We start from the raw sequence: 13,011 nt of genomic DNA on the forward strand, positions 1-13,011 counted from the left end.
TGTCAATCAACATCCCCAGATCTCTCTTTGCCAGGCAGCTTTCCAGCCACTCTTCCCTGAGCCGGTAGCGCTGCCTGGGGTTGTTGTGACCCAAGTGTAGGACCCAGCTCTTGGCCTTGTTAAACCTCATACAATTGGCCTCAGCCCAACAATCCAGCCAGTCCAGATCCCTTTGTATGGCCTTCCCACCCTCCAGCAGATCAACACTCCCACCCAACTTGGTGTCATCTGCAAATTCCAAGGGTGCACTCAATCCTTTCATCCAGATCTTTGATAAAGAGATTAAACAGAACTGGCCTTAATACTGATCCCTGGGGAACACCACTTGTGACCGGCCACCAACTGGATTTGGCTCCATTCACCACATCTCTTTGGGCCCAGCCATCCATCCAGTTCTTTATCCATCAAAGAGTACATCTGTCCACACCATGAGCTGCCAGCCTCTCCAGGAGCATGCTGTGGGATACGGTGTCAAAGGCTTTACTGAAGTCTAAGTACACAACATCCACAGCCTTTTCTTTATCTACTATATTGGTCATCTCGTCATAGAAGGAGATCATGTTGGTCAAACAGGTTGGTCTTTCATAAACCCGTGTTGACTGGACCTGATCACTTGTTTTTCTTGTATGTGCCATGTGATGTCACTCAGGATGATCTGCTCCATGACCTTCCCTGGCACCGAGGTTAAACTAACAGGTCTGTAGTTGCCTGGATGCTCCTTCCGGCCCTTCTTGTAGATGGGCATCATGTTTGCCAATTTCCAGTCAACTGTGACCTCCCCGGTTAGCCAAGATTGCTAATAGGTAATGAAAAGTGACTCAGCGATCATTGTCTACCAGCTCCCTCAGCACCCTTAGATATATGATGCCCAGGGAGTGTCCCTGGGCACTGCAACTTGCCTGACTGATCTGTTAAATTGCAACAGCGGTTCCTGGTATATTTTTGTCCTATAATTACTGTCCAAAGCAATTTCTGAGCCCAACTGGACAATAGAATCAGGGACAGACCATTCCCTATAAGCAACTTGAATGCAGCCATGCTAGTTCAGAGGTTAAATTACTTTCATGGTGGCAACACAGACTGTCCTGTGCCTTCTGGCCTTAAGGCCAAGAGCTACTCCAAACATGTTTACTTTTACATGTGTAGCTTTAAAGGTAATTTTTCTTTCTCTTAACTTACACAAGTTTGCTGCTTAAGATTTCCGTAGAGAATCCATGAAGAGCCTCCTCCCTGCAACTTCTTTGAGTCCTTGCCAAATGATTTACAAAGCATCAGGGTCCCTGGCCTGTTCCACATAGAGAAAGCAGAAAAATCAGTCAGCCAGAGAGTTCCCTGCGAAGCTCTGCAATAAGAGGATGTTCATGTTCTCTGATAGGTCCCCAAATCATAAACACAAGTACTCTGAATAGTTTGCTATGCTTCAAGCAAGGCTTTTTATATGCAGCCAGGATTGGGATAGAATTTGCAAATGAATTAGCAAGTTAAAGAGATGGTCTATTTGAGAAAAAATTTACAGCTTCTAATTCCCAACCCCATTAAAGGATTAACAGTTTTGTGCTGGCCAGTGAGATTGGACCTTTTCTGAGCTGTACAAAAGGCTCCCCTTCTGCTCTTTACACTGTGCCCCAATGCCTCGGTGCCACTAACTGATCTAGTTGAAGATGTCTGTGCTCATTGCAGGGGAGTTGGACTAGATGACCTTGGGAAGGTCCCTTCCAACCCAAGCTATTCTATGATTCTGATTCTATGAATGCCACTCAGCCCTGTCTGTGATACTGAGAGTGGCCATATGCACCGTTGGTCATTCTGATACCTGGACGCTTCAGATACTGCACAGAGCAGTTTGGTCATTACCTGAAATCTGTAGTTGATTTTTCCATCATGTCCCAGGGGAAACAGTATATGAAATGCTGTACAGTTTTGCTGTGACAATACAGAGGATCGTGGTGCAATGCTGTTTATTTTCCTGTTTTGTTTTTAGCACTCTAGTAAAAAACATCAGGAGATCTTGGTCATTTGTCCCTGCTGTATCCAAATGCCTACAGCAGTCCCTGTGGGACTCTATAAGCCTTGATATCTAGCTCACAGGAGAAATGCTGGCTGAGGATGAAATACCATTAAGCAAGTGTAACAGGTGTTTCCAAATGCACTAACAGTCAGCTCCAATTAAATATTCGTTCTCCTGACATAGAATGCTATTCTTTCACTGCTTAACACAAAAGGTCACAACTCATTTCTGTTTAAAATCTGAGAAGACACAAGCTTCTGAAGTTGAAATCACTTCCTGCGTTATTATTCTCAGATAACTTTACCACCTTCATACAACTTGTACCAAGCATAGATCTTATTCACCAGGTTATAATAATATATTCTGGAAAAGTAAAAGTCTCTTACCATGAGACCTAATCTTGTCCCATTGTGTAATACTGGAAGTAGCCCGAATCCATCGGTACTTGATAGTGGTACAGCCTTGATTGAAATGCTGTTACAGATGCAGCTGATTCAAGTGTGAAGTATCATTAGTCTTTGTCAAAACAGTTTTCACTGGCAACAAAATCATTAATTGTTTTCACCATTGTTATATTGTTTAATCATTTAAATCCATAATTATATGGTGTATGTTAATCGGGCGAAGCACAAATGCTTGTGATTATCCTGCACAGCTATTGTCATTATTTAGCTTTCAACAACAAAGAGTTTACAGAGGCCTTAATGTGGCACAGAGTGGTCTTACAAAAATAATATTCAGATTGGGGAGGCTGCACTTTTTCAAGTTATTTGGAATCTATTTGTGACCTAGCTGTGTACTGGCTCTTTGCATTCATTGGCATGAAATGGATTTATCTACATTATGAATTATCTGACATTAGACCTACTGTCCTAACAAAATGGGATAAGTTCTTATTTCTACTCTTTAACTTCTAAAAGTAGTGTAGGCAGCTAGTTCTGATGTAGTTGGAGTTGTGCATGTACTCTTTGAGCCTTTAAATTTGATAAGATGAATCTTACCCAGTGTGCTAATTACGTCTTTAAAATCTCCACAATTCACACTAAAATGGTACTGTCACTTTTCCACCTCACATGGTAAAAACTAACAACCCTCAAGGATCCTTGTTTTAATCCCAGTAGCAATACACAGACACAAAAAATGAAGTGGTAGCCAACACTTCTGAAGACCAGTGATTAGGTCTATCATTTACTCTGTGTTAATGAAGATACCACCATGTTACAAATACAGGGAAGATTAGCAGTAACAGACCACAGTTTGCCTGAGTCTTTTAGTTAGTTCATTTCAAGGACTCCACACTGGGCACTCACAGTAGCTGAAATCTGGATACACAAAGGATATTGACTCTGAGGAAGGAAACCATTCTTCTAGAAAAAAAGGAGTATGTGAATGAGATGAAAAACAAAAATATGCAGCAATGTCAATAGCCCAAATCATCCTACAATCCTTACACTACAGAAACCCAATTTACTTTACAATTTACACAATATTTATAAATATATTTTAGACTTAGTATTTTTATTGACATAATACCTGTCTTCATACAATATCTATTTCTGTCAGACTTAGGTAATCACAGGACTTCAAGAAGCCAAATTTTAAAAAATGCTTTGTATTACAAAATTGACATTAAAATTCAGAGAATTAGCAACATTATCATAATGTTTACCAAAGACATTAGCACCAGAAATAATGTCTGATATGCTTGCAAACATATTATTTTAATTCTGTTGCTTAAACTGTAATATCTTTACATAAAATAATGATGATCAGTGTTTGCATCACAACTGTTTCAGAATGACAGATATAATCTGATTATTAATATATAACAATTTTAATACGAATTTGCATTTTTGGGCTATTGCACTGGAATGAGTAATTTCTTTTGGATTAATCAAAATTACATAGCTACCAAAATAGATTTAAATTTTAACTACGTTAAATCAGTTTTAAATTAAATTCCATAAAACATATATAGGTCAGTATAACTTGTTGTACAAAATAACAAAAACATATTATTTTAAATGCATTTATCTGTCTCAAAGTTGGGAGGTGACAAAAAAAGACTACATTTCAGTTCATTTTTTTCTCTATCACACCAGCTATTTTTGTAACACTTGGATTAAACTATTTAAGCACATTCTTAATTTTCAACGTGTGTTAATGTTATTGAAATAGAAGGGATTTAAGTATATCCTTGGATATTTTACTGACCATGAATGTCCTTAAGAGCATCCTAAAAGACAAACATGCTTAAATGCTTTGCTTGACTATGGCTACGTGTACTATATCTGAAGATGCTACCCCAGAAGACGAGTTTGGGCAAACTAAGTATTTAGAAAAGAAAATGATGACAGTTCTATTATGGAGATTTATGAATAACTCTTAATTGTGCCTGTGAAGATGACTGGGCCTGGGGTGGGGTAGATGCAGGCAGATTATCTCTTACATTGAGGCCTGCAGAAGAGTAATGCCACTGCAGAAGGCAGGTTGTGAGTCTGTCTTATTTGCAACTAAAAGAAAGTGTTCTCACACTATGCTGTGTTACCCTCCTTTGCCCCTGGGCTGGACAGAAGTCCTTGCTGGTCACAGGGGACAGTCTCAGCATACTTTTTATCCTTTTATTGCGTGATTTTGCACAGCTATTTTCTGTATGCTTGCCTTTTTGCATTGTTTAAAATGTGATTTATTTCTGTTGAACTATCTTTCTCCCAAGACAACTGTGTACAGTTTTGTGGCATCGCAGCAATAGATCTTCACCTTTGCTGCTTCATGCTATTTGGAACTTCCTTTAGTCTATGAGCTGGTTTCCCTTGAAGAATTATTATGTTTTATGAAAATATGATAATACATTACTTTTTTCTGGGATCTTATAAAATAATCTCTATACATTCTGTCACAATAGGGTCATTCTCATTTTTTATTCTTCCTTGAATTCTACTTTTAATCTAAATTAATACTTAAAATGACATACCCACACTGCTACCTACAACTGCAAGATTTAAGAGTCTCATGCTTAGCAGGAAAATGAAGTATTGCTATAATTCCATAAAATAAAAACCTGCAATATGTATGTTTTATTAAAAGCATACTGAGTAAATATAACTGTGATAGAAAGAATCAGAAAGATGTTATAAAGAACATTTAAGCCACAGTGTCCTGACGTTAATGACATGTCTTTGGAATTAGCTGCTTAGCTGAGTGTATAAGCCAACGCCAATTAATCTATACATCTATATTTCTTTTTTTTTTTTTTTTTATAGAAAGCAGAGATTGCTGTTGCGCCTCTGACCATCACTTTGGTACGAGAAGAGGTCATTGATTTTTCTAAGCCTTTTATGAGTTTGGGGATATCCATTATGATCAAAAAGCCCCAGAAATCTAAACCAGGAGTGTTTTCCTTCTTGGACCCTTTGGCGTATGAGATCTGGATGTGCATAGTCTTTGCCTACATTGGTGTCAGTGTGGTCCTGTTCCTAGTTAGCAGGTTTAGCCCGTATGAGTGGCACACAGAAGAACCAGAGGATGGGAAAGAAGGACCCAGTGACCAGCCTCCCAATGAGTTTGGCATATTCAACAGCCTCTGGTTTTCCCTGGGTGCCTTTATGCAACAAGGATGTGATATTTCCCCAAGGTTTGTGTCAAATCTTTTTACATTTGCATTTTGTCTTCAACACTGAAGCATAAAATCTTCCTTCATTTGTTTTCCTGGCAGTGTTTTGAAGTTCATTCTTTAGGAAGCCTTTTCTTTTTTTTTTTTCTTTTTTTCTTTTTCAATAGCTATGATAAGGGCAACAGAGAATCTGCTTTGAATTTCAGTCATTACTATTATTTTACATATGTCAATGTGCATAAACCACAAACAGCTCTCAGAAACAGCAGGTACATGCAGAGCAAATTCCACTGGGTTGACTTCAGAGGAACTGCTTTGTTACTAAATTAGTTCCATTGTATTACAACTCTGAAATGCACGCTATTGTGCTGAATATTTGTGTTGCATGAATGAATGTCCCATTTCTGTTTCCTATCAAGTTCCACAGCACTGCTTCCAGAATGTCACTGTCCAAGAGGGAGAGAATATTTGACCATCTGTTTCTGAGAAGCCTCGCTGTATTGCTGAGATGTGCCTTACCAAGTGAAGGCTTCACATGTAATATATGACCCCAGTCCTGAATTTCTCACCCTTTTAAGATATTCTGGAACTTTAGTGTGCAGTAGCTACAATTTCTTGAATTAAACATTATGACCCAGTCTTTCAAACTTGAATGCTTCATTTTAGCCATTTACAGTGAGATTTTGAGAGTGTTCAGCATTGGCCTAACTCTGCTATTATTGAAGTTAGCATTAAAACTGATACTGATTAAGACTGGATGTATATTATTCCTCTACAGCCTTCTCGTCAAATTTCAGGTATTAAAATGGAAAATATATTTTTTTACTTAACAAATATCTGTGTTACCACAAAATGTTTGCTTCTTAAATAAGAAAAATGTGAAAGTACAAGTGATTGCAGTAGCTTGTAGAATGTTTGATAAGCTTGGGTGACAGGAACATTTTAAACCTAGAGCCAACATAATCCATGGGCAAAGCCTTTTGTGTGGTTTGTTTTTTTTTAAGAGGAAACAGAGAAAACTACTGATTTTCAGCTACCATGCTTTACTTTGTCTCCAAAAAGAGATTACCTATCCAGTATTTTTGACATCATTTTTTCAATGTTAGACATTTCCTGAAATAATAAGAACACCGGGATTACTGTTCAAGAGATTTCATGCTTCTGTATGTGCATCACACAGTTGACTCTGTAATGTAGGCATTAAGATTCAAGAGAAAATGCATTTATCGGTATTCAAAATGCAAATGATCTGCCTACCAGTGACTGTTACTTAATGATACATATTCAGCAATAATGGTGACTTCTTTCTTTCTCTCAATTTGTGGCTTAAGAGACAGGAAAATGTGCATTATCTTATTCATGTTTAGATCCCTCTCAGGTCGCATTGTTGGAGGTGTCTGGTGGTTCTTCACGCTCATCATTATTTCATCCTACACTGCTAACCTCGCTGCTTTCTTGACTGTTGAGCGAATGGTCTCACCCATAGAAAGTGCAGAAGACCTTGCCAAACAAACCGAAATTGCTTATGGGACACTGGACTCAGGGTCAACCAAAGAGTTCTTCAGAGTAAGTTGGCATGTCCATTAGAGCAGCTCTCCCTACCAACTGCTCTTATAAGATGCATAGAAGTGTGAAATAATGTTGCTTTGTCGTTAGGTGTAATATAGTTTGTAAGTTCTGTGATACTTCAGCTACATTTTTACCCTCACAACCATTTGTTGGAGTTTTCAGTTACTCGAATTTGTGGAAAGCTTATTGATTCTGTTGTGTTGGGCAAAAGAGGTGCCCCAGGGGATACTGAAACCAGTAATAATTAAAGTGGCACTGCAGTATCGATTCGTCCAAAGCTACAGTACTGAAATGAAGTGCAGCATTGAAAGCCTATGATAATAACATGGAGTCCTGCAGATTTTGTTTCTGCTTATGGATTTGGCTGTGTGCATTTTGCTTTAGGCTCTTGGGTGGTGGGCAGGAAATGCATTTTTTAATTTGCTGACTTTCAGATGAATAATAAAGAGGAAATATATCTCAGGGGGATGTGTTTGGAGCATTAGGAAATAGCCTAAATAGCCATTCCTGTGTCTGTGTTGTCTGTATTGATTATTTCATTTTCATTTGCTTTCCTGTGTTAGTGTGGTTGGTTTGTAATCCTCATCGTTTGCCAGCTGGAAAACAGGGAACCTGGACATCACAAGGAGTACATAAAAAACAATCTCTCCTGCTTTATTTTATGTCTGTAGCAGATGAAAGTTAAGCCTAGCTGACTGACTATGTGTGAGTTTAGTGTTTGAACATGGCTCTGAATAAATGCTGTGAGACAGTAGTGCTGTGTTGCAAATTACACTGTTTAGGAGCGTTATTTATCTGAAAGGTGCAGTTTAAGGCATTTTTATAAGAAAAGAAGATGGAGTGATGATTTCTTCTTATTGTCTAGTTGAAAGGGGACTGTTCTGTGTTAGGTACTCCCATGCACCTTGACTATTTTCAGTTTAGCCAAACTGAACTCATTGAATCATTAACAGAATTATGGATGGGATTTGTGGACTATAGAAAGTATCAATTCAGGGGCAGCTGCTGAATAGCCCCAAAAAGGTCTGTAGAGAAATAACCTTTTTGTTGTGAGAGATATTTCCGTAGAAGAACTTGCAAATATTTTTTATTAGCTGTAAAAAGATGATCAAAATATCAGAAACTCTCAACAGCTATTCAGTCTGCTTTGATTCTGGATTGAACACAGAAAAGGGAAAAGTCATTTTAAAGCCAACTTAAAAAGAAGACTTAGATACTATTAGCTATTTACTCTTATTTTCTGTTTCAGACAAAGTGAGAATTGCACTTTCTGAGCAGCTTGCTCAAGAGGAAAAGAGCTTAGTTTTAGCAGTCCTACTAAGAAAAACCCTAAATGAAAATTATCCTAACTTGGCTGACTGCAGGGGAAGTCTGCAATGTTTCCTCATATGATAATAAGGAATATATGTTCATTCGCTCTTCAATTTTAGCTCTAAGTTGATATGTGGAAACTGAATGTTAACAAATAAAAGTCTGAGAGAAGAAAATATTCTTACAGAGCAGAAGCCTTGTTAGACTTTCCTTATTTTTTGTCTCTTGATAGGCAAAGGAAACTAGATCCTAAAAAAATAGATTTATACACAGCCTTTTTCAATTGATTTAAAGAATTGTTTCGTCTTACTAATAGTTATTATATGTGTTACATGGTTTTAGTTTTGAAGGAAAGGGACCCATTACATGTTTACTTTATAAAGAATCTGATTATATGGATGCTAAGATGTAAGAAATGCATGTTAAGATGCAAGAAATGAATGGAAGTGAAAGCAGACAAAGGCAAGTAAATATTTTTGAAATTATCCTGATTCATTGCTGCTCTCTTCCATTTTTTTCTTTCTGTAAATTTAAGTCTGTGAAATTACTTCAGTGTAAAGCAAAAAGAATACATGAGTGGCTTAGCTTACACTGCTTCAGCCACTGTTATGTAAATAAAAAGTAGCTGTGACTACAGTGGAAAAAGAGGGTGAAAAGGCAGGATGTGATTAGGGATATAGACTGATGTTGTTAATTTAAATTTTATTTTATTTGACAGAAAGATAAAATGATGCCTATGGACAAGTTTAAAAAACAAGGAACATTTATGATATTCTGCTATATGGTATTTTTATTGATTGTTTCTGGTTAAATGCCACTTACTTTCAAGTTAGACCTACCTCCCTAACAAATTATTTTATAAGTAATAATACAGTCATTCAGTAAACAGTAAAAAGAAGTGCTTCAGGGAAATCAGGCTTACCTATACAAAGGCTTGGTTGCAGGCTTTTTAAAGCCATTGTCAATTTAATACTCAGATTATAGGATTTTATATTTGTTTAATATTCTAAGGCCCTTTGTTTTGGGACTTTATAATAATTAATATTTTCCTGGAGTGCTCAGCAGAGTGTAGGAATGGGCTCATAGAACAAATCTTGCCTAGCTAGAATCTCCTGTTGACTCAAATAAAATCTGACTTGAGCATTTGATTAAAAAGTCCTTCTTGCAGCACACATAAGAGAAGACAAGTGCCAGCTGTTATTAAATAAAAACACTGTACAGCATTTGGCTGATGCCTGGTTTGCCTGTATGTGTCCCTGTTGCTGGAGGAAGCAGAGGAGTTGTTGAGTGAATCTAACAGGCATGGAAAGCTTCTCAGCCTGACAGCACTACCTTCCTTTCATCCTTTCAATGAAAAATTTTATTTGTGTTTATTTTTTTAAGTTGTTTTTTGCTTAAGTCTTTACTTGTGGCTATACCATGCATTCCCAGAGAGAATTTCCAACTAATGCACTCTAAGCCACAAATTCTTGCACGTTCTTTGAGCAAGCATATTTCTTAATTACTGGCGGGTTCAGAGTCTTCAAAGTAGATCCATGGATACTGTGGTTCTGAAAACATACCTAATACTTCTTTAAGGCAAATGCTTAGTGCATTTTGTTTCCTTTAATAGCATATTTCGTCCAATTTGGTCCTTCCATCTTCTATTGTGAACCATGTCTTAAAACGTTGTGCAGCCTTTCTGAATGTATATTGAATGAATTCTAAACTCTGAATTATGAAGGCAGAAATCATACTTAAGCTATTGTGGTTTTGATGCTCTAAGAAGTGGATGTTAGAACTGAGAAATGCTTCAAGATTCAGCTCTGTATTTATGGGGAGATTAATTTATTGTTTGTTTTTCTCATACAGGTTTATCGTGGATATCTATTTCATATATGATTTCCTAAAACACATTTTAGAATTCTTTGACTAAGTGAACTGCCTTTGTCTAACATTAAATTCAGGTCTTAGCTTTGCAGTTATCTTATGGGGACTGCTAGAAGCTAACTGGACCATAAAATAATATCTGATTTTATAGTATTGATGTTGTTGTTTCTTGTTTCTTTCAAAATAAGCATGGAATTCAAAGAAAATCCTTATTCAAATATGATTCTCTCAACCCCAGTTGTTTGAAAAATCAAGCATGGTTGATATTATTTTGAAAAGTGCTATTTTGAAATGTTGCAACATTCTTCTGTTCTAACTTCTTTTTAATTTTCTCCAGAGATCAAAAATAGCAGTATATGAAAAGATGTGGACCTACATGAAGTCAGCTGAGCCATCAGTGTTCACTAGGACTACTGCAGAGGGAGTAGCTCGTGTCCGCAAATCCAAGGGCAAGTTTGCCTTCCTGCTGGAGTCCACCATGAATGAATACATTGAGCAACGAAAGCCCTGTGACACCATGAAAGTGGGAGGAAACCTGGATTCCAAAGGCTATGGTGTAGCCACACCGAAGGGTTCTCCATTAAGGTGGGTGGAATAGTATAACAATATAAAATGTGTTGTTATAGTATTCCACCTTCCCTGATGTACCTGATATAGCTCTTTTTGTTTTGTGTGTCAACATGGTATGTTGTTTTTCTTTCTTCCATTTCATATTTTTTTGACCAAAAAAGGTAAACATTTCTAATTGCAATATGAATTTAGCAGCTATAGTTGGCATATCTTTCAAGGCCATATAAAAACCAAACTGGTTGAACACTAGCTACTTGAAGTCAACCTCAATAGAATTAACACCAGCTGTTCTATTTCATCAGCTTTTTTCACCAAATTCAACCCTTTATAGCAGTATTATGCCTACATTATCTGCATCAGTATCTGCATCAATAATATGCCTACATTTTATGTTTTCTTTATTGATCTTGGCTGCTAATTTCTGAATAAGAAGCTGCTTATAAAATCTTTTTTTCCAGTGTCATCCCTTGGAGGCAATTAGTTCTTCATTACAGAAACTTCTTTAAAGTACTCTTTGTTAAAGCACCTTCTTATTCAGGAAAAAAGTTTGTGTTTCTAGCATTATGCATTTCAGTACTGCCTTCAAACTCACCAGTATTTACCATGGTGTTCAATCAAGTAGGAGAGCTTTTGATTCACAGGTGGAACATCATTTGCTTTTCATTTAAATTTGTCAGGGGAACAGAAGTGAAGGTACTAGGTCTGTGTTTAAATTGGCAGTATTTACCATTGTGTTGTCTTTAAGGCAAACAAAACTTGCCTTTTTACTCTGGTAGATTTGCCAATTTTCTTCAAAGCAAAAGAAGAGACTGGGGGAGCGTGGCCTGTGGAGTCTTACAGCGACAGGGTGCACATGGATGGGGGAGAGAGAGCGACCCGCGGAGCAACCAGCACCCCAATTCTCAAATTTGTGCTCATGGCAGGGGGTAACAATAGGCTCTGATGAAAGAGATTCACAAAGGAGATAAAGTGAGGTGAAGGGAGGAGTTGCAAGTGCAGACAGAGCCAAAGTGCTGTGCAGGAAATAATTAAGGAGGCAGCTGTCTTCATCCGTGATCACAGAGGAGACATCATTACTGTTATGCAGATAACTAGATTCTCTCTTAACTCACTAGTTTAACCTGCAAGTAATATCATTACACACATGGGAATAGTAGTATCACCAGAATAATTTCCATCCATAGCAGAAGATTCTATGTGTGGGGGAAAAGCAGGCCAGTTATTTCAGTGGCTGAACATGAATTTTTGGTCCTTAACTTTCAGTACCTCTCAGATTAAAAAACTGCAGCCATCACTACTGAATAAAGTAGTAAGAGAACAGAAGGAGGTGAGAGAGGGAAAATTACAGTAAAAATATTAATTATAAAGAAAAATGTGTCCAGAACTCATGAGGCTGCTAAAGGTAGAAGACAGTAGATAATAGGAGAGGCGGATCTATTATCTGGGTATATTTTCAAAGCACTTTTTTATTTTTTTTATTTATAATAAATTGGTATCTCCTTCTCAGTGTTTCAAGTGACTCAGCAGCAGTAGGCAACGCTGCAGTTTAGTGGAGCTACTTTCTCATAGCGAGGAAATGCCCATTGCTGACACAGTCATGCTTTACTGTGCCAAAGCCAGGGCAAACCCTTTAGGAATCTCTTTAGCTGCTGTCATATATATCCTAGCAGTGGGATGTTTGCTCTAAGCATGCTTTATGGTGCTTCTTAGTCCCTCTCACTATTTTTCTACAGAATACTCAGCACCACCACCAAGAGTCAGCCTGTTATAATGAACACTAGTAGCCAATGGAGGTTGGTTTATGTCGAATTTGGGCTTATTTCAGGTTTGTTCACTTGGCTAGATAAAAATATCTAGGAGTAAGAGGGATGAGACATAAAGCAGTTAGAAGGAAGAGGGCCCAGTAAGACAGTTTAATAAGAGCAGAAAGGAAAAACACAACCATGATTGTAAGGATCAAGTGTGAAATCCTGGTTCCATCCCAGCTAAAGACCAGCCTCTCATATGTTTTACTGAAACCACAGTTTGGTCTAACTGGAGGTCAGCAACTATAATTAGGGTGATGTGATTG

The 13,011-nt window shown here is 37.6% G+C and overlaps 1 protein-coding gene across 8 annotated transcripts in view; it reads left to right on the top strand.

Moving 5' to 3' along the window:
• Window positions 1-13,011, top strand: part of GRIA4 (glutamate ionotropic receptor AMPA type subunit 4) — a 229,730-nt gene that overhangs the window by 174,500 nt on the left and 42,219 nt on the right. For all 8 annotated transcript variants that reach the window (XR_002412191.2, XM_005501476.4, XM_021286311.2 and 5 more), the window contains exons 11-13: window positions 5,272-5,642; window positions 6,989-7,187; window positions 10,708-10,955. Coding sequence is in view for 7 of the 8 variants with exons in the window: in XM_005501476.4 (XP_005501533.1) it covers window positions 5,272-5,642; window positions 6,989-7,187; window positions 10,708-10,955 (818 nt within the window). In the remaining variant the exon portion in view is untranslated. The remainder of the gene's footprint in view (window positions 1-5,271; window positions 5,643-6,988; window positions 7,188-10,707; window positions 10,956-13,011) is intronic.

The sequence above is a fragment of the Columba livia genome, chromosome 1 (assembly GCF_036013475.1).
Source record: "Columba livia isolate bColLiv1 breed racing homer chromosome 1, bColLiv1.pat.W.v2, whole genome shotgun sequence".
NCBI classification, from domain to species: Eukaryota; Metazoa; Chordata; class Aves; order Columbiformes; family Columbidae; genus Columba; species Columba livia.